At 47.8% G+C, this 27,451-nt stretch overlaps 1 protein-coding gene across 1 annotated transcript in view; it reads left to right on the top strand.

The window, feature by feature from the left end:
* The first annotated feature begins 10,341 nt into the window (after window positions 1-10,341).
* Window positions 10,342-27,451, top strand: part of FOXK1 (forkhead box K1) — a 48,983-nt gene continuing 31,873 nt past the window's right edge. The window contains exon 1 of the mRNA XM_048962153.1: window positions 10,342-10,738. Coding sequence (XP_048818110.1) covers window positions 10,362-10,738 — 377 coding nt within the window. The 5' untranslated portion in view covers window positions 10,342-10,361. The remainder of the gene's footprint in view (window positions 10,739-27,451) is intronic.

Here is a 27,451-nt window from a genome sequence, read left to right as displayed (position 1 = left end):
CTCAAGCAGTGGGCTGGTGGCCAGATTTCTAAAGGTGTTTAAGCAGAACAGCTGCAGCTGTGTACCTGGAGGGATTTTTCAGAAGCATCTTGCTGTAATTGTTTATGATATTCTGCACTCCCACCATGATCTCTCTGGTAGCATTTCCATTCCTGCCAGCACTGCATTTTCTATTGTAGTTGGAGATGAATTTTGCTTCTTTGCTTCTTTCTGGCCCCAGAACTCCAGGAAACTGTACAAAGAGAGAACAAAATGGGCAAAATCTGCTGCGGGTGGTGAAACCTGGGGAGGTTTATTGTCCTTATACATATATAGATGGGATGCTGAAAAGGCACATACCTTCACTTACAGCACAAACCCAGTATGAACAGGCATTCAGTGCAGTGACTTGCACTGAGGAACACACAGAGAAATAACTTCTTGGTCCCTTTGAAAAGCAAACTGTGCCCAAGTTGCAACATCGTGCCCATGAATTCTGAGCACCCAAATGCTCTGTTAGAGCAGCAGTTGAATTGTAGAGACCTTCCTCCTCATTACTACCCTCAATGATACAGCAGCCATAGCAAATCCAGGGGGTCACAGCCATGTTGTTGTAAAGGACCAGGCAAAACCACGGCGTGTTTTGCACAGATCTGCACAAAGCCTTGGGATGAGCTGCAGGTGCAGCCTGCACTCTTCACACAGGGTGTGCAAATCTGCATCCTGCACTGCCATCTATAGCGCAGCGCAGTGCACAGCAAACGGCAAAAGCAAACCAGGACCCAACAAACCCCAACCCGAGGCAGCAGGCTGCCAGCAGCTTCCGTGCAATGAATTAAACGGGAAAAGTAGGGAGCCACAGCCATGGATGAGATGCGAGCGAGCCTGGGTTGGATCCCACCTGCCTGCCCCCCTCTTTCCCTGCCCCTCGTCTGCTTTTGGTTTGCACCACAATTTCATCCTCTCCGAATCAACACAGGAACGGCCAGCTTTCTCCAGGGGACAGCTCAAGATACACCAAATCAGAGGCGTGAAACCAAAACCCATTTTGACTCTGATGAGCAAAGGGAATTTCTTTTATTTTTTGATTTTTAAAGCAGATGTTGCTTTCATGCTCTGAAACCTCTGAAACAGCCGAGTGGATTTTCTTCAAACTCCTCACACACGCAGAAATTCACCTTTGGGCTGTGAACGAGCTTAAGAAATTGCACTGCAATGGAGATTTTTGTTCCTCCCTTCTTCCTTTTTTTTTTTTTTTTTTTTTTTTTTTGATTTGGAAAGTTGAAAGGATCCTAAAATAGAAGCTGAGAATTGGATTAAACGTCCCTTTATTAACTCCAACACTGCTCCAAGCCTGCAATTATCATTTCTTAAGGTTACCATCCCTCTTACACTTCCAGCTGCCCCATTTTGCATTAAAATAACCAAAGAACAGCTCTTGCCAATGCCACGTGAAGAAGGAGCTCCTGAGATGGAGCGGGGACAGCCCAGGTTTGGCCTCATTTCACATCACTCCAGAACCAATGCAGAAAAGGGAGGATGGCGATGGCAGGAACCTGGAAGACCAGAGCAGCAGGACGCCCCATCCCAGCTGCAGCCTCACCCCCATACTCACTAACAGTTTGGGGAAATGAGTATCTAGTTCAGCACTGTTGCCACCACGTGGGAATATCTAGTAGGTTCCTCCATAAATAATGCCTCCTATTTATTTCCATGGTAACTATGGTGGATAGAAAGAGCACAATAACGCCGTTGGATAGAGCAAATTCACAGCTACCAAAAAAAGAAAAAAAAGAAAAAAAAAGAAAAAAAAGAAGAAAAACAAACGGTTTTCTACACTGTCAGCACCATTATCTTTTACAATTTCACAGTAATGAACAAAAGCCTGCATTCATCAACATCTGCACCAGCGGAGGTGACCCACAGCCACCACAGCTGCAATGCACCACCCAACTGCCTCACTGTGCTCACATCCACTGTTCAGTCTCCAAAAATGTTCAGCAAGCGTTGGTGAAAGTCAATGGGTAGCTGGTTTTCCACGTGGAGGAACCCAATGGCACACCTTTGCTTCATATGCTCTTCCATGCCAGACTGCCGCTCTGATGCCATCTGTCTCGTAACAACAAAATACAATGGAATATTGGTGGGAAGATTCAACCTCTGCTGCCATCCCATCAACATCTGCCTCTGATGGGGTGCGTTTTGGAGCAGCCCTCATAGGAGATTTGTGCTCTGAAGAAATGCTCTCAGTGACAAGAGATGGATCAAAGCCCTCAGCTTCCTCACCAGTGACCCCCATTTATGCTGACAGGACATCTTCCATCAGTGAGTACCACTGATGTGGATGTGGGGCAGACGAAGCCTGGTGTCAGTATGGGAGGACAGCGGGACTTTGCAGGTGTCCGTGTGATGGATTTCAGCCACCCAAGAGTTTGGAGATGGAAGGAAAGCAATCCGTAGCATCTGGAAATGATTTGGTGAGAGCAGACAGCCCAGACGAGCTCTGTGCAGACCGATGTGCTCAGCAGCGTGGCTGTTGTAACAGGAATTACAGTGCTAAATTGAGCACTGGGAAACAACGCACACACTTGGCATAGCCACAGGGCTGGCGTCTGGGCTGCAGGGGAGCAGAGCAGAGCAGACAGGAGGAGGTAAACCAGCAGCACTTTATCATTTTAGCTAACGAAATTAGCAGTAAACTTCACCTGTTTACACCTACAGTAATTCCTCTTCTTGTTCTTGCAAGCCAAGTTCAATTTTCTTTATGTCCTCATGTATGTGTCTGTAAATAGCCAATTACTGCTGTTAGACCCTGCCAATAAATCGTGTGCTTTTATTTGTTTCCTTTCCATCCGAGCCGGGCGGCGCTGAGCGCTGTGCAGCCTGCAGAGGGGCTGAGGCCACACAGAGCCCAGCACTATTGAGGCCGCTACCATGGAGCATGGCCTCTCCTTGGGTGAGCAGCCTTTGGAAGAAGGAAGCAGCTAGAATAAGGGTGATTTCATGATAGTAAAAACTTCATTTCGCTTTTATTGCTGTAGAAAACTGAGGCTAGGTGCATTTCTCATGCAGCTGATTAACCTGAGGTTGGAGCAGATGTGCACGGCAGCAGCATGCCTCAACCTTCTTTCCAAAAGCAAATCAAAGGCAAAGCGTTGCCGGCACGGAGAGACAAAGAGAACGGCCCGTGTGCTGCTCCCTGCTCGCAGCGTGCCTCCCGGTTGCCTAGCGATCCGAACAATATTTTACGAGGCTTTATTCCAGGGGCACGCTGTGCTAATGCTGAATTTCAGTGAGGAGCTCCAGGAGAAGCATGGAGGAGGTGGGGATGCCATCACAGCAATGGACCACGGCCGGGCTGGGGGGAAATATTAAACACCAAATGGCGGTGATGGGAGATGGAGACCGAGGGATTCATCCCAGATGTGTTTGTATCTGCACTCAGTGGGGGCCAGGGCTCTTCCAGCAGTGGCTCCAGGAAGGCCGATGCCCGCAGCTCCTTCTGCCTTGGGCCACGCCGAGAGAAAGGCTCCAAAGGGCAGAAACCTGTGTCAGATCACAACCCCTTGCTTTGCCCCTCCTTAGCCCCAGTCCAGCACATTACCTGGGAATAAATGAACCCCTGGGGTTCGGTTCCTTTTTTCAGAGTTCCTACTTCTATCTTTTAGCCCAGTTAACACAAACTTTGAGACACACAACCTTCCCATAGGTTGTGTCATTACGTTTAATGGTGTCATTCTTTTTCTTTTAACCCTGGCTTTAAAAAGAAAAATAGCACCTTTAATTTTATCAAAGATCACTCCGTAACAGCAATCTCTTGCTAACATAAACCGAATTAGATTCAGTCATTAAACTCTTACATGATCATTATTTTGTTGATGAAGAATGACCTTCGGTTACATTCACCAACTACCTCATTTCTGCAAAACATGTATTCGTAGCAGAACAAAAATCAATAGAAATGTTTTCCTGCCTTCTCATTTCTCTCCCCCTATTTTTGGAGTGGTTTATTTTTTGCTCTCAATTTCCAGGGTGCAAACAAACATGTCCCCTCCTGCCTGTAAAAAAGCACATTAGCATGAGGGTACTGGTAAGTGAAAATTACTCCAGACAAAAGTGAGAAGTATTTCATTGATTTTTTCACTGGCCGAGATGAAGGACAAGTAAATTGGATTTTTCAAATCCTTCCACCTTTCATACTGTAAGGTATTATTAGTAATGTGAGTAAGTAAAACTGTTTATAGCAGATGTTTTTCTAAAGTTGACGGTGTGCCCTCAGAGTGACGCGCACTGCTTGTAAATCTCGTGCTCTCCAGCACTTGGAGCAAATGCCCTCATCGCATGGACAGACCCTGCTAATGCAGCTGGGTGCAAAGGGCAGGGTTGAATGGGAAAATGAGGGAGCTCCACACCTAAAGCAGGATTTTACTGGGTGGTGGGGTCAGTGCTGGGGTGTAACTGAAGGCCAGGTTTGCTCAGTGGAGGTCTCTGTTAAGTAATGGGATTTGTTCATCAGGCTCTTCCCAGCATCTGCTCTCTGCTGAGATGTGCCAGCGATCCCAAAGGATGCTCAGGGCCCATAGAAACAAAAGTGTGTTTTATGGGTGCCTTTGCTGGTCTGTCTTCCAAGGATAACCCATAGAGAGCCAACCCAAGGCCAGGCCACAGTGGCTTCACATCTCTGTGGGATGCAGTGCAGCTGCTGGATGAGAGCATTTGCCACCACAGCCAGCACTGTGATGGGCCCTGCACACTGTGCCTCTGCCCCCACCCCCAACCCCTATGGGAGGGAAGCAGAACCATGTGCAGGCTGCATCCTACCTGTGGTTTAACCCAACTTGAGATGCTCAGAGCCATGGACTGGGTGACAGCAGCTGAACCCAGAGCTTTTCCTTTCCTTCCAGCATGGCTTTGCACAGTGCTGCTCATTTCCTTTTGAAGCACAGCGTTTCACCTGCAGGGTGATGGGGAGGTCGTGCATTGCTGGGAGGGGGGTTCAGTAAAGAAGACCTCAATGCAGCTGTGAGCAGCACTGGGATGACACAGGGTGGGGGCTGCAGAGGGAGATGCTCACAGGACAGAGGTGATTCCACATCGCCCTGAGCTCTGTGTGAGGTTTGTACCTGCAGAGAAGAGGGCAGATTGGATCAGCTGGGATCGCTGCATTTGGGACAGCCAGCATCCAGGCTATGGGTTTTCTGCTTAAACCTCATGTAATCACACTGGGCAAACTGCAGCTTTACCAGCTTTCCAGCTTCTCAGGCAGGTTGTAAAGTAAGATATTTCAGATCAGCTGCTCCCAGCCCTCCAGACACCACACAGACCTCACTGCAGCAGCAGACAGGCAGTGTAGGCTCAGGATGCTCATAAAAGTCCAAAACCATATCATTTCAGTCTGAGCAGCGTCATGTTTGATATCAGCTTTTGTATTTATTGGTTCAGTTGTTTTTCGCTGTTGAAAAGTTTGCGTGCTTGTGTGCTTTTCTCTCTGTTCATATCGACAGAAAGTGAGAAAGTGGGATCATTCAGAAAGGACTACAGCAAATAATTCAGAGCTGGTGTGTGCCATATATCTCACCAAGGCCCGAGTTTCAAGCCAAATCGAAAGAAAGTTAGCTGAGTGGGTTTAAGGCTTTAATAGCACTTCACAGTGTAAAGTTTATGAATTATTTTAAGTGCAGCCCATGAAATGGTATTGGTTTTGTAAAATTATCTCGACAACAAATGGTCTTGTTCAAGGCTTTCCAAAATGGGCGCTCGTACATCAGGCACTCCCTGGCACGGATTCGAATGCAGTTGACAGCAGATCTGCATTGGAAATGAGCAGATCACATAATGTCTTAGGGAAAGGCAGAGTCTGGGCATCAGATGTTCCTGGGTCTTTATTGTATTTCTGAGAATTTGCTGTGAAAATACAGTCCTGATAAGTGTGATTTGAAGGAAAAAAAAAATCAAAGTGAAATAAACTGTGATGGAAACATTTGCAGCGTGCTGGAGCTTACAGTAAACAGGAGCACAGCTGATGGAGAAATGCAAAAATACTCCTTGTGACAGAAAGATGCAGCATCTCACTGAGCCCCATCTCCCAGCACCAGAGCCATTCCAGCACAGCAGCCCATTGGCTTTAGGAAAAATGGTGTTTGGCATCTCTGGGAGCTTTGGGGACTGAGAGTGCTTCTACCATGTTCCTGATGTTGTTTGCTTCAGCCTTCTGCTGGTTAAAAGCAGTGCAGGAAAATAAAGAATCCCCGGATCAATGCTTCACCTCCTCCACTGCGAGCCCCTTCATATCAGCCCATCTGGATCAGGGCTCTGTTTCTCCCCTTGACCCCCAGCAGTGAGTTGGATCCGTGCTGCTGTGTATGGGCTGTCCCAGGGCAGGGCAGAGGGACACTGCTGGGAAGGAGCACAGATCAGCAGCACAGATTGTTCAACAGAACTGGGAAAAATGGGTGTGAATGGGAGCAGGGGAGGAGGACTGTGCTCACACATGGGACAGGTGCCCTTGTTCACCTGGATGTGTTTCAGAACGAAACAGCAGCCCAGATTTTTTTTTATTTCTTGTATTGGCTCAGTTAAAAGGAAAATCCTAAAAGAGGAGCATAAGAGCCCTCTGCTCCCATGTCACAGCCTGTGATTTCCTAAAAGCAGAAAAGGGGAATTTGAACCCACACTGCTAGAGGAAGGAGTGAGGCTGCCCTGCATGCAGGTGTGCAGGGAAAGCATCCCCACAGCTACAGGCTGCTCAGCCTGCATCTGCTTCACATCAGCAGAAAGCATGAAAGTGTTTAAAGCCTGCTGAGTGGCTGAGGGGAGGGCAAGGGGAAAGGGAATGGGGAAAGGGTTGCAGGGAGCTGTGCAGGAGCAGCTGGACTGGGGAGAACACTGCTTTCTCCTTTTGTATTTCTCCCTTAGGTTTGCGTGTGAAACATCTGCCCTCTTGCTAAGGATGCCTGCTTTATGCCAGTGGAAGCTGCTTCATCCTGAGCCCAATCAGGCTGAGAAATGCAGGACTGGGCTTGCACGGAAGCAGCAGAGCCTCTCTTCCTTGGAGTAATTGCTTTCCTTCGTTGCTCTCCTCCTCCTTCCCCAGGTCAGGGCTAAACTGGTTTTCATTGTTAGCAGCAGTGCATCATCAAGCTGCTGGATAAAAACAGTGAGCAGCTCATGCCGGGTGTGCAGCTCACATCTCCTCTGTCATAGCTGCTGTTCAGTTTACTGCGGTTTGGGGGTAGAAGAGATTTCCTGTGCTGCTGAAGTCAGGCAGATTCTTTGTAGAGTAGGGACTGGATAAATCTGCATTCGGCCTGCATGCATCACAATAATGGGGAATGGCCACATGAAGTGCTGGAGAAATGCAGCATTTAACTTCCAGAAATTGTTTTTAAGCAGATGCCATCCAGCAGATAAATGTAGAGATGTCCCCTTTTATCACTGTTTTTGCAAGATTTCTGTTTGCCTAGTGCAGTGGTATCTGGGTGACCATAACAACCCATTACATTCATTTGCCCACAGCTGATAACACCGAGCAGATTCCTGCTGTATATTGCTACACTAAGATCGTCAGCAGTGACACACTGCCAAACAAATATTTGACAAAGGAAAGACAGGTTCTGTGCCATTCTCTGCACAATGCTGAGTCTGTCCTTGCTGTTTTCTCTGCCCTCATCTCAAGATGCTTTTTTGGGTGTCTAATCTCCTGACCTGGTAAGGCTGGCTTATTGCACAGGAGCAATGAAGCAAGGTGAGGGACTCAAGTTGCACCAGGGAACATTCAAGTTGGATATTAGGAAAATTTTTTTCTCTGAAAGAGTGGTGATGCACTGACACTGCTGCCCAGGGAGGTGATGGAGTCAACATCCCTGGATGGTGGATGTGGCACTGAAGGATGTGGTTTGGTGTCATAGTGGGATGGGTTGGGATTGAAGCTGATGATCTCAGAAGGTTTTATTTTTTCAACATTTATGGTTCTGTGATTCAATGATTCTATGAAGGATTTTCCCCAGTGGGCTATTTCTGCCAGGGCACAGCATGGCTGCACAGGCAGGGTATACACCCCATATTTGGAGCATATGAGAAGGCCAGGGTGGCAAATTCTTGCATGGCACCAACTCCTGGGCACACTGAGGAGGTAACGCAGGGTCTGCATTGTCCCCTCTGTCCCCAGGGCCCTGCCAGCTCTCAGCACTGCTGCTCCCCCGGCTCCCTGCAGTTTGCTGGCTCCCAGCCACCTGAATATTTTGGTATGCAACGTGTAGAGTCAGGAAGTTTGGCCACACCTGCAGACACATCCATCTAAAACCTGCCGAGGACAATGAACCACTCTAAAGTCAATCCAGCCATATGGAATGAGATTAATTTAATTCAAACAATTCCAAATGCATTTACATTGGCCATTTACTTTAGGACTGCAGTTTTGACTTTAAGCAGGATTAGGAGATTGGAGGAGTGCAGAGAGGTTCCTTGTCTGCAGGAGCCTCGGTGCTGTTTGCAGGTGGATTAGAGCTGAGCTCTGGGCCTCCACAGTGAGCTCTGGGAATTAATCCTGCAGGAGGATGGGCAGCTGAGGCATGATACGAACATACATACATAGCAGCTAGGAGCAATCCTTTTTCTTTATTCCACCTGATCCTGTTTTGTACGTAGCTGGGCTGGGTACAACCCCACAGCCTGTTTTCCTATGCAACCACAGAAACACTCCCTGCCATCACCTGGGATGCCTCACCCCAGCACCGATCCTACCTGGCCCTACAGGGTGTATGGCTCAGTGCAGGGATCTGGAAGAGCCAAAGCCATGCGCTGTGAACCTCACACTCCTCCAGTGCTGCTTTCTCTTCTTTAGGCACTTCCAAAACAATGCCCATTTCACTTTGCCTGCTCTCACACACACACTTGCTACCTGGGGCCATTTTGAAGCACACCGAGCAGTTCTCTCACCCCAATGTGAATGAACAAATGGCATGAGCTCGCTCTCACCTACCAGATGACCACACCTTATTTTCCAGCCCTGAGCATTCGCTGATGCACCTCCAGGGATGCCTTTCTTCCCTCTCCTGCCCTGCAGACTGCAGACTTTTGCTGTGCCACACCGTGTCCCACTGAGAGCAAGCACTGCTGTATAGCAGCAATGCTGGAGTTCTGTTGGGTAGTGTTGGTCTTTCTTCCCCTCCATTGGTAGTGGCACAAATTGCTCTCACTGAAGTTGAGGTGAGATGTTTGACCCAGGTCCTGAAAGCTCAGCAGTCATTGAACAGCTCAATTCCAGGAACAGAGTTATTAACCCTGCAGTCCTGGGCTGACTCCAGCACGTTTAATTACAGCCTTCTATCTGAAATTTGCTCTGCACTATTGACCAGTTATGGGATTTTCTTCTCCATCTTTCAGCTCTGAAGCAGCTTTGCTAAGAGCTGCAGAGCCAAAGCAATCAGCAATTATGGCTGCTCCTTCTCTTAGGATTTTCGAACTGGTATTATTTTCTGGGATTATACAAAGTATCAGTGGCTTGGCTGATCTGAAGAGTTGTAGCATTTTAATCCGGATAATGTAACTAGAAGCGTATACAGTATCCATGCACACGTTATTGCTGCAAAGAACGAGATCTTTATTAGATAGATAATACCAATAACTATTTGTGAACACAATTGTTTGGACGTTGTGTTGAGGGTTATGGTTCATTGAGAGCTATTGGTGATGGTTGGACTGGATGATCTTGCAGGTCTTCTCCAACCTTGGTGATTCTGTGATACGTATGGAAGTACGAAGTGATGCGATGCAAGGTAAACACGCGCACCCCCTCGCACTAAAGAACGCATTTAAAGATTGGTTTTTAATCTCTTGTCTCAGCGTACGCGGGATGCGCTTAGGAAGGCAGAAGGCTCTGCAGAAGGCTGCAGCTATCAGCACCGAGCGGCGATTAAAACGGCGGCCGCGGGCTTGGCGCGAGTGCCCGAAGGAGCAATGCCGGGCGGGCTCGGAGCTGCGGGGCGGCTCGGTCGGAAGCGGGGCTCCCGGCAGCGCCTCGCCAGCCCTGCGGAGCGACTCGACGCGCGGATCCCGCACGAAGCGGCTCGCACGGATCCTCGGCACCTGCCCGAGTAACGGCGCTCCGCGCCCGGCGGTGACCGCTCGGTGCCTGCAGGCGGCGCCGCGCCCCCGGCGCTGCCCTGAGCCCGCAGCCCGGCTCGCCCCCGCCCCGCGCTATAAACCGCGGCGGTGCCCGGCCCGGCCCGGCCGGCGGGGCTGGAGGGAGAGGCCGGGGAAAGCGGCAGCGGCGGCGTCGGCGGGGCCCGGCCCGGCTCCCGCTCCGCCCCGTCCTTCCCCCCTCCCGCCCCGCCGGCTCCGCCCCGGAGGCCGGCACGCTGGCTCGCTCCCTGCCTGGGAACATGGCCGAAGTCGGGGAGGACAGCAGCGGGGCGCGGGCTCTGCTGGCGCTGCGCTCTGCGCCCTGCAGCCCCGCCGCCGCGCCCCCTCCCGGGCCGCCGCCCCCGGCCGCGCCGCCCGCCCCCGGCCCGGTGCTGGCTCGGCTGCAGGGCCGCGAGTTCGAGTTCCTCATGCGGCAGCCGGCCGTCACCATAGGCCGCAACTCCTCGCAGGGCTCGGTGGACGTCAACATGGGCCACTCCAGCTTCATCTCCAGGCGGCACCTGCAGCTCAGCTTCCAGGAGCCGCATTTCTACCTGCGCTGCCTCGGCAAGAACGGAGTCTTCGTGGACGGCGCCTTCCAGCGCCGCGGCGGCCCGGCCCTGCAGCTCCCGCCGCAGTGAGTGCCGCCGGTGCGGGTCGGGCTGGGCCGGGGGGGGACGCGGCACTGCGGGGCTGTGGGCCGGGAGAGGGACTGAGAGGGACGGGGAGAGTCCACGGAGAGCCAAGAAGGGAGCGACGGTGGTTCCTCCGAGGGGCCGCTGTTGAGGACGGGGCTTTGGGGCCTCCCCCGGCTCGCGGAGGAGAATTGAGGGATGCCTGGCGTGGAGGTGGAAGAAGGGTGGCTGTGTGTCTGCTGGAGGCTGCGGTGGCGGTGGGGAGGGGGTTCTGCTCCTTGAAGGCAGCGGATCCACCTCAGCGTCTGCAGAGGATGTCGCCTTCCAGCAGCCCGTGACCATAACGGGGGGTGTTAGCAGGGCTGGGTTGGCGGCTGGTTGAGCCACATCTGGGGAAGAAACGTGAGCTCCTCACCGTAGGGTGCTCCTCCTCTGTGGTGCTTCTCCCGCACGCTGCTGCCAACAGGCTGGTGTCCAACTGGTGGCCCTTCAGGGATTCCCAGAAGATGAATGAGAAGGAAGGCTTTCCCCAGCGGGCCGAAGCTTGCTACGCCCAGGGTTTGTCTGCCTTGGAAAAGTTTTAGTGGAAAAAGTTGGAGAACCACTTTTGTCTGAGTGCGTGTTTCAGGGTTGGCCAATTGTGTGTTGACTCTCTATGGAGCAGAGGTGGTGCTGCCCACCAGGACCCCTGCAGAGCAGTGCCCTGCGTACTTTTGTTCCACTCACAAAGCGCCGAAGGCTGCAGAGACATCTTTCTATTCTAAATAAGCTTTCTTGTTTGAGGAAGGCCCAGAAAGAACGATGAGGTCGCCGTTAATCGTGTTCTTCCTCTGAAAATATTGTTTATGGTTGCTGAGCACTGTCCAACTACTGCGGAGCTTCGCCCCGGAGGTGGCAGTGTGGTGGCAGTGGGTGATGTAATTCCTGCATGCATCCTTCAGGCCACGCTGGGCAGGCTGTGGCTGATGCACTCTATAAGGGCAGGGGTGATGTTTTATTGTGTTCTACGACGCTGTTGGCTGTTTGTATGAAACATCTGTTTCCATCCAGCAGCTCTTGGCTCTGGTACCGCACACCTCCAGCACAAGGGTCCTGCAGTTATCCCTCTCTAGCCAGCCTGTTGCTCAGGGGAGGGTTTTTTAATTACTCATTTCCTCTGCAGGCTGCTTCATTTTGTACTTAGTAATTTGGTTATAACTCCCTAGCTACTCGCTCTCCGAGGCATTTTAGTTTGTAACGTGTTTCATTTTCTGAAAGAGATCTCCTTCAATGTCAGTTTAATTAATCTTGCTTTGTAAAACAAGACCACCCAAAGCCCAGGGCAGCTCTGTTGCGTCGCTCCCTCTGGTTCTTGGTTTATTTGTCCAAGCTCTCCCCTCCCTGCCGTCCTATTTCTTCACTTGGTTAATCATAAGCATTGTGCTCCCTCTCAAGCAGGGAGTTGGTTGCCTGTACACCCCCCCCCGCCACCCCCTTCCATTTGCTCTTCACTTCTGGAGTGGGAACAGCAATCTTCCTTCTCCTTTGCTGTGCAGGGAAGTGTTTAATGCAGTTGTGAGCTCTGCACAGTAAGGCATCCTCCTTGCTCGGCCACTGTTTGAGCTACATAAAGGAACTTGGTGTGCTCCTCCCTTTCTGAGTTCTGGAGCAGAAAAATGTTTTGCACCGATCTAAAGGAATTTGCCCCCATACTTCAAGCAGGTAAACAACTCCTCGCCTTCTTCTGGCCAGGCAACGCTTTGTAACCCAGACAAGAGGGGGAAAAAATAAGCCCTGTTGAAGCACAGAATTGAGTGAGGCTTTTTCTGCTTGCTTTTGTCCCCAGGCGTGGAACATCAGCCAGCTCCCTTCCCCGTTGCACCCTCAGCCCCACACGTGCCCACTGAGTGAGCAAACAAAGCGTCGCTCAGTGCCATTTCTCTTCTGCAGAGCAGTCTGTGTGCTTGTTGCTAGCCAGCTAATATTGCCAAAATATGGGGGGGGGGGGGGGGAGTAGAAATAAGTCTTGGTACACAGGCTTTACAATTCCAGCTGTACTTTTTTTTTTTCCTGAGTACTATGTTGTGGTAACATCACAGCCCTGTTTGGAACAGCCACATCATCTCTATCTGCCAGTAAAATGCATGGCTGGTATTAAGATTTAGAAATTCATGGCTGCTCCATTTGATGATTTAGGTGGATGCCCTTGTGACGGTCTTAGAGCTGCTCATTTGAATAGCCATCCCTTTTCTTTTTGCTATCTGTTGTTTGTAAAGGATAGCAAAAAATCTGCCAAGTCCTATTTCCTTTGTGTCAATGCAGTTGCTTCTGTATTCCGCTATTACAAGTGAAGGAGTGATTGTGCATCATGAGATCATGAGAGGGTTCCAGGAAAAAATGCATCTTCCATGTGTAATTCATGCTAAAACATAAATCTTCGACTCGCACATTCCATTTCTGAGGTTTCCTCTCGTTTCACTCTTACAAAACTTGTGTGCTGTAAGCCCTCTGCTGAGTTTGGAAGCAAACATCCCTCAAACCTACAGAAGGCTTCGTTGGGAGGGGCGGGGATGGGAGGAATAGGATGAGCTGGAGGTGTTTCATTCTGAAGATTCCCCGTGCCTCCCAAAACAGCAGCCCTGCTCTGAACCAAGGGCCTCGGAGAGGAGCTCTGCACCGCTTCCTCCATCCCCATCACGCGTTCTGTCATCTGCTGGGAGCAGGATCTCGCTGCCGGCTGGGCAGATCGCCTTTCACAGCTGTGTTATGGAAGATTATATTTCACAGATGTGATGACATAACTGTGGAGTATAATTAAGCAGTAATGACCAACAAGGAGGGCATTTCCTCGAGGTTAATGACAGTTAGAAACAAAGTGGGTGGAAAAGCGGAGGGCCGCAGTGCAGCCGAACGCCCCTTAATCTGTTTAATTAACGCGAGTGTCGCACTGCAGCAAGCGCTCAGATAAATCAAGATGAAATCATGGAAGCACTTACATTAAGTGCTTAAATAAAATTAAGGATTGCTAGAAGCTGTTCTTAGCTGTGCTAGTGGAAATCTGGGGAGAAATATCTGGGCTTGTATTAGAAACCTCCAGACTGTTGGTAGGCTGTGCTGTGGTCTTATTTGAAACTATCGATACAAGTTAAAGCTGAAGATAATGTGGGAGTCATTACCCGAAGTAATTATTCCCATTTAAGACAATAATTGCTTCAGACTTACCATGTAATCAAGTGTTTACAGCATCATTCCAACACAGGATTTTTAATCTTTCCTTTGCAATCTTCAGAAATAAACTCGGTTTTTAGAAGCAACGGTAATGAGCTGGAGGCTTCCAATAATTAAACTGAGCATTTTCCACCCCTGGAAGTGAAGGATCTGAGACAGAAGCTGGAAGCTGAGCTTGCTAACCTGAATTTTAAGCAGCTACGGGTCAGGTTTTCAAATGCTCCTAAGTACAAAAGTCCTATTGACTAAAAACTGCAAATGTTGATTGAGCGCAGCCTGATAATGGCACTTGAGCTTTCTGAACTGGGGGCTCAATGGCTGGAAAATGGTGCTTGCCTGTGAATATTTCATGGCATATTTGCTTGTGGCCTTTGTGCCTGTTCTGTGGCTTTGCAGTAGAACTATTAATGGAGCTGAAACTTTCTTTTTTTCAGTGTAAATTGATATTTTCAGCGCGAGATTTATAAGCGTTAAACAGTTCTTAAGCCTGAAGTTCTTCTTGGGATTTAGGAAATGGAAGCAATGAACGGAGTAGTTCTTGAAGTGTAAAATGCATGGAAAGGAGATGTATGGCTATGTGGAGTTAAACTGCAGAGTCAAATGCATGTGTATTTATCTCTGTGTATAGGCCCCGTTATAAACTGGCAATGTAATGTACATGTGGCATTTTATTATGAACCCGCTGCCTTATTTATAAAGGGATTTTCATAGGTACTAACACTTGGCATAAATAAGTAGTCCAGTGTTCAGAGCACATCTGAGGGTGCTCATCTGAAGAAATCCTATGCGTGTGTTCATCTCTGTAGCAGTGCACAGCTCACGTCGTGCTGGGGCAGCACGGCTGTCACTGCCTTTGGGTTCTGCACCCAAACAGGAACAGAGAGCTGAGCTCAGCAGTGCTCCGTTCCCTTCCTCAGGGAGGTTGGGCATTGCTGGCCCGTAGCTCAGGGCACAGCTTAACAGAAAAGCTGCCATACTCCAGGAAAGTGGAGATGTACGCGTTGTCTGATGAGCTCACGAGCTGCTCAGCCCCTGTTCTTGCAGCGAGGCCGATGCTGTCGCAGTGCGTGCCCAGGAGCTGCTCTGACCACGTAACCACGAGCGCTGTGCCGTTGTTTCTGAAGCACTCCGACAGCTCCTCGTGCAGTTCTACTTCTTAAACATTGCATAACCTGTGTTTGCAGCGTGGCGGTGGTTCTTTGTTCGAAGCGCATCATTTGCTGTGCTGCAGCTGTGGTGGATGGTGGTTTTACTCCTGCTAGGAACTCTTTAAAGGTTTGCTATCTTAGTTCTTTATCTTACATTTTTCATGCTCTGATTTCAAAGACCTGAATGGGTTTTTTGTTGCACAGCAAGACTGCGATAAAGGCTTACTTTATTTTAATTATGGAATTTATGTCGAGCAATAACTCTTAGCTACGCAACTCAATTTGTCACGGCTTATGTTAAACGTTTAAGGAAAGCTTCTCATTACATGAAACCGGCACTCGATTTGTTGATTCAAAAATAGCAGTGCTGTAAGTCAGGCTGTGAGTATAAACCAGCGCTATGCAAAGCTCACTGCATAGCTCCCTTATGTATTCCTTTAAACCAAGCTCAGTTCGGCTTAGCTGACATGTTGACTATGAGAAGATGGATCTAAGCAGAGTGTGCCATGCTTCTCTTGTGCAGAGCCTCAGCTCTGAAGGCTTAAATGTGGATTCACGTTGTGCTGGGGGAACGTTGTGCTAGCAGCCTCTTGGTCATGGCATGCATGCTCAGCTGACTGCAGGATTCTTCCAGTGAGCTCTGTTGCTGTATATAGAACTCCAGGGGATGAATGAGTCTGAGAGGTTTTGCTTTTACAGAAACTGGAAGAAAAATCATGAGATCTGTAGTAATTCACATCTCGGTTATTTCGGGGTGAACATCCTCGGTGCAGAGTTCCGGTTTTGACTCGAGGTAACAAATCATGTGCGTTGTGATCAAAAGAGCATCTATTTTGTTTTCTTTCAGAAGATGGGCCACGCGGTCTTCTGCAGAATAACCAAGTGTATAAACGACAGCCGGATTGATGTGGTTGTGTTCTTTGCAAGAAAGCTCTTAGCAACTGCTCTGATTGCCATTTGTCATCGGGGCTGTTCTGTGGGATGCCAAATTCTCTTGCTCGGTGTTACAGTTTCCTGGAGGAGTAGATGTGGCAACAGGATGTTGGTAAAGAACAGGAAACTACTTGAATTCACCGCTCATGCCATACAAATAAAGGCTTATGACTGGCCCTTGTGCAGCAGTGGCTGCTTTCTGGCGTGGCCTGAAGTTTCTGCAGCTGGAGTGTTGGTGTGCTCTGAGGACGGGGGTTGTTGGGTGCCCAAAAAGCCACTGTGGGGCCTCCAGCACAAGGACATCATGTGGCTGGTGGGGTGGGTGCAGAGGAGAGCATGGGGATGCTCAGAGGTTGGAGCATCCCTGCAGTGGGGGCAGGCTGAGAGCTGGGGGTGTGCAGCCTAGGGAAGAGAAGGCTCCAAGGAGACCTCATTGCAGCCTTCCTATGCCTAAAGGGAGCTGATAAACAGTGGGAGAGCAACTTTTTACACGGTCTGATAGTGATGGACAATTAGGGAATGGTTTTAAACAAAACTAGGGGAGATTTAGCGCAGATGTCACTGTTCTGGTACAGCAGAGTGCAGATTCACCCTGAGAAACAGGGCAGGTGAGGGTCTGGGGAAGTAAGGATCCTTTGTGGGGATATTTTGTGCCAGCCTGTAGGGTGAAGAGGCTGAAGCAGTGTTTTGTCTTCTAAATGCGGGCTGTGAAAAGACATCTTCATGTACTTCCAGATTATTTGGTTAATTGACTAATTGTGAGTGCAAATTACTGTACAGTCTAAACGCATTTGCTCATTCCAGTGAATAATCCAGTATTAACCATGGAATGGCTTTTTTCAAGTATTTGTGCCTCTTCCCACTGCAGTGTACTGCAGGCTGCTTGTCGTTAGGTGCAGCACCAATATCCCATAGCTAAAGAATGTACAGCTGGAAAGAAACTGTTATTCCTTTGTTTTCCTAATGCAGATGCACTTAATGCCTGCTCTCTCTTGTCCATAGATGTTTCCTGCTGGTGATTTACATCTTCGGTTCCTTTAGAGCAGCTCAATAAAATTCGTGTGTGCATTACTTTTGCATGACACTTAATTTTTATGAAATGCATATTTTATTGGACGGTAAAACATTTAAGGGTCTTAATGGCCTAATTAATACTCTGTATCCACTTCTGTCTTGTGTATTTTGCTCCTCATTCTACTCCGTCCTTCTTGTCCTCGTGCATTTTTTATCATGAAAATCTCAAGTAATCTTGAGAGAGCACTCTGTTAGAAGCCTGTTCTTTGAATATTCAGCAACTCTAAGTAAGATTTGATTGATAGTCCCTTCTCTCCCTTCCCAGTCTATTTTTAGTAGTTCAAAAAGGAGCTTAATTTCTCGGGCTGTCACTTGTTGTGTATGTGCAGGCTCCAATTTGTTTCGGTGTTTTTCTCCCTCCTTTCAGCATACTGGGTAGGTAATTTTCCTGTTGCCTGATGACATGTTGACAGCTGGGGAGAGAGAAAGCAGCAATGAGCTGGGAATTGTACCTTAGCAGAGGGAGCGAAGATGGACAGCCTTTGGTTGTTATACATGCTGGGTGATTAGAATAGGAGGATAGATGGAAGAAAGCACATCATTATCGCTTGCTAGAACACTCTTGAAACAGTGTGTAAGTCTGTATCTTTCCATGTACAGGTAAAAATCTGCTCCATCTTCTAGAACAGAGCGAAGAGACAAAATAAGCCTCCAGAGTGCCATAGGCACAATGGAAAAGGCATCCTTCCCCTCCCCTGAAATACAACATTGTAGCTAAGGCCTTTTTTTTTTTCCTGCTTTGTGCGGCTTTGAAGAGAGGCTTGGGAAGTCTTCCCACACAAACTGGTTTAATCTTCTGTCTCCCTTAAGGCCACGTACAGAAGGCACCAGTGAGCACGACTGGACTCCCTGCAGAGCCAGTTCGTGCACTTGCTGAAGGAATTGCTCTTGAGCAACTGAAGGCCTTTCCTCTCTCCGGGGCATAAGAACCAGGGACTCTGAAATGCACTAACTCTGGAGCGTGTGGGAGGAGGAAAGGACAAGACATACAAGGCAAATTTGGCTTCCACCCGATGGGTAGACCAGGAATGGTTTTGTTTTTCATATTCAGTTTGAGGTGTAGCCCAAACTAAAGTGTCAGCTCTTGGTGTGGGAGATATGCCAACTGCTGGGTAGTTATTGATTTTTTTTTTTATTTTTTTTTTAATTATTTCATGGCTTGCATAAGATGCTGTCCCTTAGCTTGGCTGCCTGCCTGCCATGTGTACAGGGGTGTTGGCTGTCAACAAGGCAGGCAATTGGGCGGCTTTGCCACCTTCTGTCCCTTTGGCTGTGGGACTATCAGCTCAGCAAGGTGAGACAAGCCATAATGAAGCTGTATTGCCCCGGTAATGCCTGCAGAGGAAGTCAAAAGGCTAAAGCAAGCTGTGCTGCTAATGCTTTTCTGATTGGAATATTAAGGCACGCTCTAATGTTTCCTTCAAGTGTAGGAGTTCTTAAGAGAATATTCCTTATGTGCACTGGTTCAATAAAAACATTGCTAATGTGTTTTCTTATAACAGAGGTGTATGCAAACCAGCTGTTAGAAATGGGTGCAGTCACTTAGTCTGGACTTGCATGTGGGCTGTTTACACCAGCGTGTCCCAGATCAGCAATTTGCTGCCAGCTGACCCTCAGAATGAACCTGGGAAACATATCTTTCTTGCACAGTGATTCCAAATCTGAGGTAAGATGAGTGCACTGAATTGAAATGTTTCCCTAGGTCTGTATGCTGTATGGAAGTGAAGGAGGTAGGGACGTTAGGGTATGGCAGCAATATGGGAAATTAACTCTCAGAAATGTCCTAATTTTAAGGTAATGGCACCATTGTGGAGGCAGCTGGCATGTGGGCTGTCACTGTGTGTGTGCCATTGTCATTTTACTTGGTGGAGTTCTTTGCATGGAAGAAACTCCTCAGCACAGTCGTGTATTCTGGTAGGATTTAAAATACTTGAATTTGGGGGATATTTTAAAATGTTTACCCTCTTAGCCATGTCCTGCTGGGTGTCTGTCCTAAGGCAGTCTGGTGCACCTTTGCCTTAGGATGAAATCACAGCAAGGTGAATTTCTTTCCTGCTTCTTTAATAGGAAGACTTTGTCGTACTAAATTGTGCTTGGGATCCTCTTCTAACCTTCAGTTTCAGTGTCAGCATCATGGAGACTGCAGGTGGGTGTCACTTAGTAGACACATGTGAGAGATGCTCTGTGTCGCCCCAGATGCTCCTTTGGCTCTGAGTCCAAAAGATGCCAGCTTTTAAAACATCTGAATTACCCCAGAGCAGCTTTTAAAACCCTGATCCTGGCATCCTCTGCTGGGCATTGAATGAGTTGTGAAATGTCTTCAGAGGGAGTGGAACGGACTGGAGCGAGCATTTTGCAGAGTCTGAGTCCATATGGGTCGTTTTTTATAACGTACATAAATAGCACATTGGCTCCCTCCAAATCACTTTCTAAATGAGCTGAACCAGCCTCGAAGGAAAATACATCACAGTCACGCTCTGTGTTAAGCCCTCTTAGAGACTGATTGAATTCAAAGGTTAGCAGCATCCCACACAAGTTTTTTTTCTGGAGTATATGTGTGGGAATTAAGATCTTTGAGCTTTACGGAGGTTATTTTGTGTTGCACAGCCTTGGCTAACATGTTTGTAGGTAGCTCTTAGCTTTGGAAGCAAGTCTCCTCGGTGGCTTGGGAGACCTTTCAAGGAGACCAGCTGGCTGCTTGAAGGAGAGCCCTCTGTGATGAATGGCCCATTAGAACTGAGTTGATGGCATTGCAAATGAGATTTACATGAGAATCAAACTGCTGTAGTGGATCCAACAAAGATGCTGAAACAAGTGTCTCTTTCTCTGGTGGTTATTAAGAGATCTAATGCCCTGATCGTTATAGGTGGCCAATTTCTCCTTCTCTAGGGTATAGAAATACTTGAATTCGTATAGTAATAACGAAGAAGCTGGGAAGTAGGAAAATGGGTTGGGACAGAGCTGCGTGTGGCCACATTTCTGTGGCAAGCTGGAAATTCCCCAGCATTGAGCCAAGCCTTAAGATGCTTGGTTTTGGGTTAGGTATGGAAATGAATAACGGCCCGGCTGCAGGGTCCAGGGAACTGCTGCCTGTTCCATGTGTCACTGCACGTTTAGCTCCGTGATTGCTACTTATTGAAATCAGAACTTTTTGTAGAGGCTGTTGGGGGGGAAGTTCCCCAAAGCGTGGGTGCAGGTGGGGCTTTTTTTGGCGCGGGGGTAGGTGTTAATTGTGGTTTATGACTGGGGGAGAAACGTACTTAGTTGAGTGTTTCTGCCAAGATGAGCGAAGGAGGAAAATAGTGAATATTGACCTTTTCAATTTTAACCAAGATCAGGCTTGGAAGGTTGCTCAGAAGGGCTCTCCAGTTTCACAGAAGCAAGGAAGAAGTGAGGGATGCTGGTAGTGGCCATGCTTTGCTGAGTCACTTCTTGTGGTCTCTGATGTGGTACAATTGAAGCCAGACTCCTCTTCAGGGCTGTCGTAGATGGGGAAAACAGCCCATGATGAATGGGGAGTAGCAGAAACGGCGTGTGGGTGAGCATGTGCTGCAGGGTGCTTGCCGTGGCTGTAATGTCTCCAGAGAACCAACCGCTGTCAGTCTGGGTGCTCACCAACAGCAACTGCACTCTGGGAGCCCACAGCTGCCCTGTGCTGCGTCTGGGTGTCCTCAGCCATCAGGGCTGGGAGCTGTGCTGTGGGTCTGGGGGATTCGGTGGGGCTCAGTATTCCTACAGGAATGCCTCCGAGACCTTGGAAAGCACAACTCGAGACCTGGTGTAGTGTCTGACGTGGAAGCCTGATGGCAGAGGGTTTGTGAGCACCGCATGAAGGATGGAGATGGGCTGGGGATGTGACAGCAGAACATAAAGAGCTGCTGTCCTGCCCTGTGCCATACAAGTTGTCCTTCATGCCTGGAGTTAACCCAGTGGGACAGTGCGTTACAATAAGGATGGGTGAAATAACCCTATTTGCCACTGTGCTGCGCATCAGTTTTTCTTTTTTGTTTTTAATTGCATAACCCCAGCTGCTGTCAAGCACTTTTAAAGAATGTGTATCTTCAGACTGTGAGGGATTTTTTTTTCTGCTTCTGTCATTCTGCCAATTGATCTGTGCTTAGCTTTGTTTAATGGATGTTATCTGATAGAGTTGGGGGTTTGTTTTTGCTTTGGCTTTTCTCTTTCCATTGAAAAATCACACCAGAATCTAAAATAGACGAGCTCAAAACTGAATGCTAAGGCAAGATAAATATCTCTGATATTTATCTGTGATACCTGCTGTCAGAGCAAAATCCCTTTGAAATGAATTTTTGTCCCCAGAAGATGCCCCAGCATCGAAGAATAATTGATTCTGCCCATGTTGGTTGTGCTGCTGCTGGCACGTGCAGTGAGCAGGAGGAGAGGAGTTAATTTTAGCTTGATTAGCAGCACAGAAGGGAATCAAGATGACTGCTTTGGAGATGGCAGTGGGATGAGATCAATGATGGCAGTTCACTTTTAATACATCTAAGTGGGTGTTCTCAGCAACTTGGTTTTTCTTTTTTTTTTTTTATTTCTTTTTAAGAGAACCAAGAATGTTAATGCATTTAGTCCTTGAAAACCTCCTGTGGTTGCAGTTCTGTGTGCTTTAATGTTGCATGGTGGTTGTTTAAATGAATGCCAGGTGCTTGCATCCCATTCCTCAGCAGTTTCCTGCTTGGCGCTGCTCCCTGGTTCAGCAGCATGGATTGGGCTCCTCGCTTTTCTCCTACTCACCTTTGTTTATGTGCTGGAGCATGTTCAAAACTGTTTATGATTAAACATTGCTCAAACAGGCAGGTTGAGATTTATTGGCGTGAAGGAGGCTGGGAGGAGGGAGTGGTTGGTTGGTCATCTGTGTTTATTTCCAGCTGCAGGTGATGTTATTGCTGCGGCACACGTGTCTGCTGGCGGCGGTGGATCAGACTGGCTGCTGTGTGGTGACACAGGACTGATACCCATGGGCATTGCCTTCTGTGTAGGGTGCATCCAAAGCTCCAATGCAGCTCTGCATGCTGCTGGTGGCCTCTTTCCTCTTGAGCTTGTGGCTCTGAGGTCACCCTGCTGCTTTAGGAACCGTGAGCTGTCTCTGGGTGGGAGAGGCTTTCAAAGATCCAAGGCTTTAAAACATGCCAGTGGGGTTATGACCCATGGGAGTTTTAAGTGTAAGACTTATTCTGGGCATACCCTTTTAAAAGCTAATGCTGGTGTACAAGTGGCTCAAAACACAAGGCTGATAGGCGACCAATCGTTAGGAAAATATTTATAGTGAAAATTTAGAAATGACAAAGTTAGAGGTAAGTTCATGAAAGCTATCATCTTTCTTTGGAGCTGAAATGGTGTTTCTTAGCCTCTTTGCTATCGCAGATACTGAAGTGCAATATTGGTAGTACTCTCAGCATGATCTGCTGAACGTGGGAAGGGATTTCTGCAGTTAGGAGGCTGGATGAGGAAAGAGATGTTGTCCCTCCCCCCACGATGTTGCACATAACTTACATTTTCTCTGAAGATCACACATTTATTAGTTGGTGAAGGAACGGTTTCAATGGTGATGGCAGCAGCAGTGTGTAGAGCCCTTGTGTGACATGCAGCTCCTTAACTACTCCTTATTTTTATGTATACAACCACACACACAACAAAACAACATAATAGGTTTGCTGTGTGTTACAGATCGTATCAGTCATCTGCAGTGCTGATAGCGAAACTTTCTGGTGCTGGCAGCCAGCCCTATCTAAACACAAGTGCTGCTGCTGCCAGCCAGCCTTGGTGGGAAGAGTTCATACATTGCAAAGTGGTGCTGCTGCTTATTTCTCTCCACTGTTTTTGCACTGGGAGGCACCACCCGTGGGAGACGTTAGCTGACGAGTGTGGCGGTGCTGGGGTAGGACATGGCTGACCGTATGACATGCAAGGAAAGGAGTTTGCTCTACCTTAGCAGTTTGCTCAGACGTGAGGTTGTTTACAGTGAGGAGTTCACAGGAACAGAGCTGGGAGAAGTGGGGCCAGAATTCACCTTCCAGAGAGCTTAAAAATAATAAAAAATAAAACCTGCCACCTACACTGATAAAAAGACAGCTGTAACTGTTAGCGCTGTGGACTCATTTAAATTGGTGTAATGTCACATCCAGTATTTGTGGGTGCAGGTAAGATGGTTATGCCCACATGTTAGCACTGGCAGAGCAGTCAGCCCTTCTGATGCTGCAGGCTGACTGCACGCAGCTCATCTCCAGTCTGTGCTGCTGAGCTGCAGCCTGCTCTTTGCAGAGGAGTGGGAGGTGAAGAGGAATTCATCTTCTGATAGCAAGCCCTGTGCCCGGTGCTGCCCATTTGGAGTGAATGGCATATTTTGAAGCTGACTCCAATGTTTTGAAATGTGAAACTGAGTGAGGTACAACTATAACATCACCTCTGTTTCTCTGTTCCTGATTGTTAGGCACCCAGGAGCTGCTGTTGTATGATGGGTGCTTAACGTGGCTGGCTGTGTGGTGGGCTTTCACTGTGTCACTGACCCAGGTACCGAAAATCTGCCTTAATGCGATTTGTTATTAAAGCCTGTTAATTATACTCTTCAGACTGTACCAAGGCTTCATTTGTGAGATCATCCTACATATCTTAATCTGATTATTAACAACCACTTTTGTTAAACTTAATCCACGTTTGGATTAAGCTTTATTTAAGCGTTCATATTTAGTTGTTATTTCTGTTCTGTTTGTAAAAACGTGAATTCATCCCCCGCCAGGTGAGGGTTGACTGGTGCTCCACTGAGTTCAAAGAGAAGTGGTAGTGACTGTTTCTCAGGAATATCCTTCAGCTCTTTTGCAGGTATTGAAGTGCATGAAAAGCCATTCCCAGCTGACTTATAGGGGCTTCTGCTGAAGGATTTTTGGAAAGGTTGCGTCTTGAAACTGCAGACTCCTCCTTTGTGCTCTAATAGCCTTGTGGAGGAGATGGCAGCTGCTTCAGGTAGATATTTTTGGTACTGGAGTCAGCAGCTTTACTGTGAGACCTGTGCTGCAGTGTTGGGGATGGTTGGATCTGGAAAAGACCCATCCATAAGGTGAGCTCCCCAGGCAGGGTGGTGGCTCCAGAGGAACCCCTCTGCTGCCCTCTGTTCCCTGATTGATGTACCCTTCTCAGCAATCACCATGATGTTCTTCCCTAAGAGATCTTGTTTTCTTACTGAATTTACTCCCTGACAATGCTGTGGTATTTAATTACACACACAAACAAGAAAAGGCAACAGCAATACCTTAAGGTTTTTTTCCTTTTCTGCCTTGTGCAGAAACAGGAGATTTTGGTCCTTTCCAACTCCAGATATTCTTCAATTACAGGATTCTGTGAATCTTGAAGTAAAGCTGTGCCTGACATCTCAAATAATTTTCAAATAGTAAAATCTGAATGTTATTAAAGAGCTGTAAGGAATGTGAAAATAAAAATATAGCTCTAGATTCTTCACTAGGAACTCTGCAGTGCGGAACAATTTAGCACGTTCTCACTTGAAAAATTAGCTGCTATTGTTTGGACAGTGTCGATGCTCGTTTTGTCAGTTTGCTCTGTGACAGCAATTAAAAGATTTGCTAGAGAGTCTCTAAGAGATTGTGGAGAAGCTGTGCAGAATAAGTGATTGTTTTTTCAAGTTGCACAGCATGGTGCTTTGGTGGAAGCTCTCCTGACAACATCAAGCTGTTTGAACCTCACAAAAAAAAAAAAAAAAGCAATCTATTTTCTGCATGCTTTTAAAGAAAATGTATGTGAACCCAAGCAGCATTTTGATGTTCACTGGGCTGGGCTCCTGCTATCTCTTCCTTTTCAGCTTTCCTGCTCAGCCCTGGGGTGCTGTGTTCTCCCCCACCTGCCTGGCTGCTCTCCATGCGCTGCTGCCCCGAGCTGTGCAGTGCCCCAGGTGGGATGGGATGTCTGCAGGACCAGGAGAGGAGGAATCTGTGTGTGAGGCTGCGAGTGCTGCTGCACAGACAGGAATCCCAGAGTTGGCCCCAACTTTCTGTGAACACTGCATTCTTCAAAAGAAATGGGTGAAATCCCAAGTGGAGCATCTGTCTGTGCATGGCAGGGAGCCTTGGTGCATGAAGGGAAGCCCTGTGCAGCTGAGCTCGATAGAAACACTCATGGCAGCTCCTTTGCTTGGTGCTTCTAAGAGACGTAGCTATGCATCAGTTGTGGTTTTGCCTGATGCTGCTGGTAGTGTTTGTTTTAAATAGATGCACTTGCCTGTACACGCTCTTTGCTCACTTGAAATCTTGTCTAGCTGTGTTGAAGCCTCATTCCAGGTATGATGATATGCAGTGTTAGGCAAATCCCAGTGTGACCTGTGGCAGCTCTCATTAAGGAACAAATCCTTTACTGTGTGTGCAGTTCCAGCTAGGAGTTGGCAAGAAGCACAGTGCCATGTCTGTGACAATTGTCAACCCTAACTAATTTTTATGCACTGTCCCTTCTTAGCTATCTGTCTCACTGTTCTTGCTTCTCTCAAGAACTGTGACTTCTCAGTTTCAGAATCTTTTGAAAATTTCCAGCCTCAAAGCCATCAGCAAGATGGCTGGTAGGACTTCCCTGATAAAGAGCAGAGCTTTTCTCATAATGAATTGTATTTTCTTTTCAGAAAGGAGAAGGCAAAGTTTGGATCATGTGATGCTTCAATCAGAGCCTGTGGTCGCATATGCTTTCCTTAGTAGCCTGACACAAATCTACAGCAGTTCTGCTGGTGCTTCCTTCTTTCATTCCTCCTTGGAATTTCCATCCATGTTTTCATGCCTCTCTTTTGCTGGGCTCGTGCTGCCATGTGGTAGGTGAGGCCAGAGCAGCACTGGGCTGCCTGACAGTGTTCTCCAAGCAAAAGAGCAACTCATTACATCAGTTCAGCAGTTGTGTGCACTGCGCTGTTGGCACATGGGGTGATGCTAAGAGGAAATGGTTGATGGGAAAGAAAGGCAGAGAGGGAGAAGAAAGTGCCTCTCACAGCATAGGTGCAGATTAGATCGTGTTAAAGTAAAACTGCATGAGATTGAGTGGCTTGATGGGTGTATCTGCAATGCTCAGCATGATGGATATAAAATAAATATAAAGGGATTTTGTTGGAGCATGCAAGGTGAGTGAGTGGAAAGCTCAGGTGGCTGCTTAGCTGGAAACCAGCCTTCCTGAATGTAAGCTCGTATTGTGCCCTATGGAATAGCTGAGAATGAGTACTTTGGATTGTTCCATCTTTGTGGTGGTTACAGAGGTTGCAGGTAAGCTCCGTGCTTTCTGGCCTCAGTTTCCTTTGGATGTGTTTAAAAGTCACCGTTACTGGTTCTCAGCTTTTCCTCTCATTAAGTGGCAGTGGCCAGCAGTAGTAGAGGTGTGTTTGCAGGGAGCTCTGCAGTGCTGCCTCGCCTCCTGTCTGCACTGAGTTGCTTTGTTCCAGGAGGAGCAAATACACTGAAGTGTCCACATGGCCTTCATCAGGGAGCTGAGGATTCTGAGCTTCACCATTGACTCACAGACCCTTCTCTCATCTCTTCCTAAAAGCAGCAGATTATTTTACTGAGAATCACAGATATTTCTCTGGACTTTATGGGTTAGACTTGAGTGGGATTTCTGTGTTAAGTCTGTTCAGATCAGGAGTGTGATTGAAAGAGAAATAGCAAATGCTGAAAATCCTATTACTTTAGGACTGCAGTAACCTTCAGAATGAATGAAGCACTCTTAAAAACCCAGCAGCTGTGCTGCTCCTGTCCCTCTGCCTAAAGAGATGTGTAAAGAAAACAAATAGAATGACTTTAAATTGCCACGGTGACAGGTACATGCCTGCTCTGTGACGTGTATTTAGACTTAAGAGAATAAAATGGATTTGTTTTCACTCTTCCAGAACTCCTCCTGTAGCCTCAGTGCAATTAACTTGTTCGTTTGGAATGCAGGCAGTGCTACCCAAGATGTTACAGCAGGATTCTTACAGGTCTTGTTTACAAAGTGTTACTTAAAATATAAAATCTGGGGAAGGGAGGGGAACAGGAAATGCTGGATGATTTTAGTATTGTTTTATTATAAAGGAGGGGTGAGTAGTGCATAATCTCCTGTGACAGCTTAGACAGCTTTACAGAGCTGCTTGTTTGGTTTCATGACGTTCCTTCCAAACCTTCCAAACATTCATAGTCATTCACTTTCAATTGGAAGGAGATTTTATTGCTCTCACTTTTGCCTACCTTGCTGCTTCAGATAGCTGCAGTTCAGCAAAGTAATCATCTGGAGCACAGTCCTTCCCATGGTTATTCCTATCAGAGAACACAGAGTTAGCTTATTCTTAGAAAGATGGAGAAAACTGATTTTTGCTTGTTCTGC

Source organism: Lagopus muta, chromosome 15 (assembly GCF_023343835.1).
Source record: "Lagopus muta isolate bLagMut1 chromosome 15, bLagMut1 primary, whole genome shotgun sequence".
In the NCBI taxonomy this organism is placed as follows: Eukaryota; Metazoa; Chordata; class Aves; order Galliformes; family Phasianidae; genus Lagopus; species Lagopus muta.
This window is presented reverse-complemented; position numbering and strand designations above follow the sequence as displayed.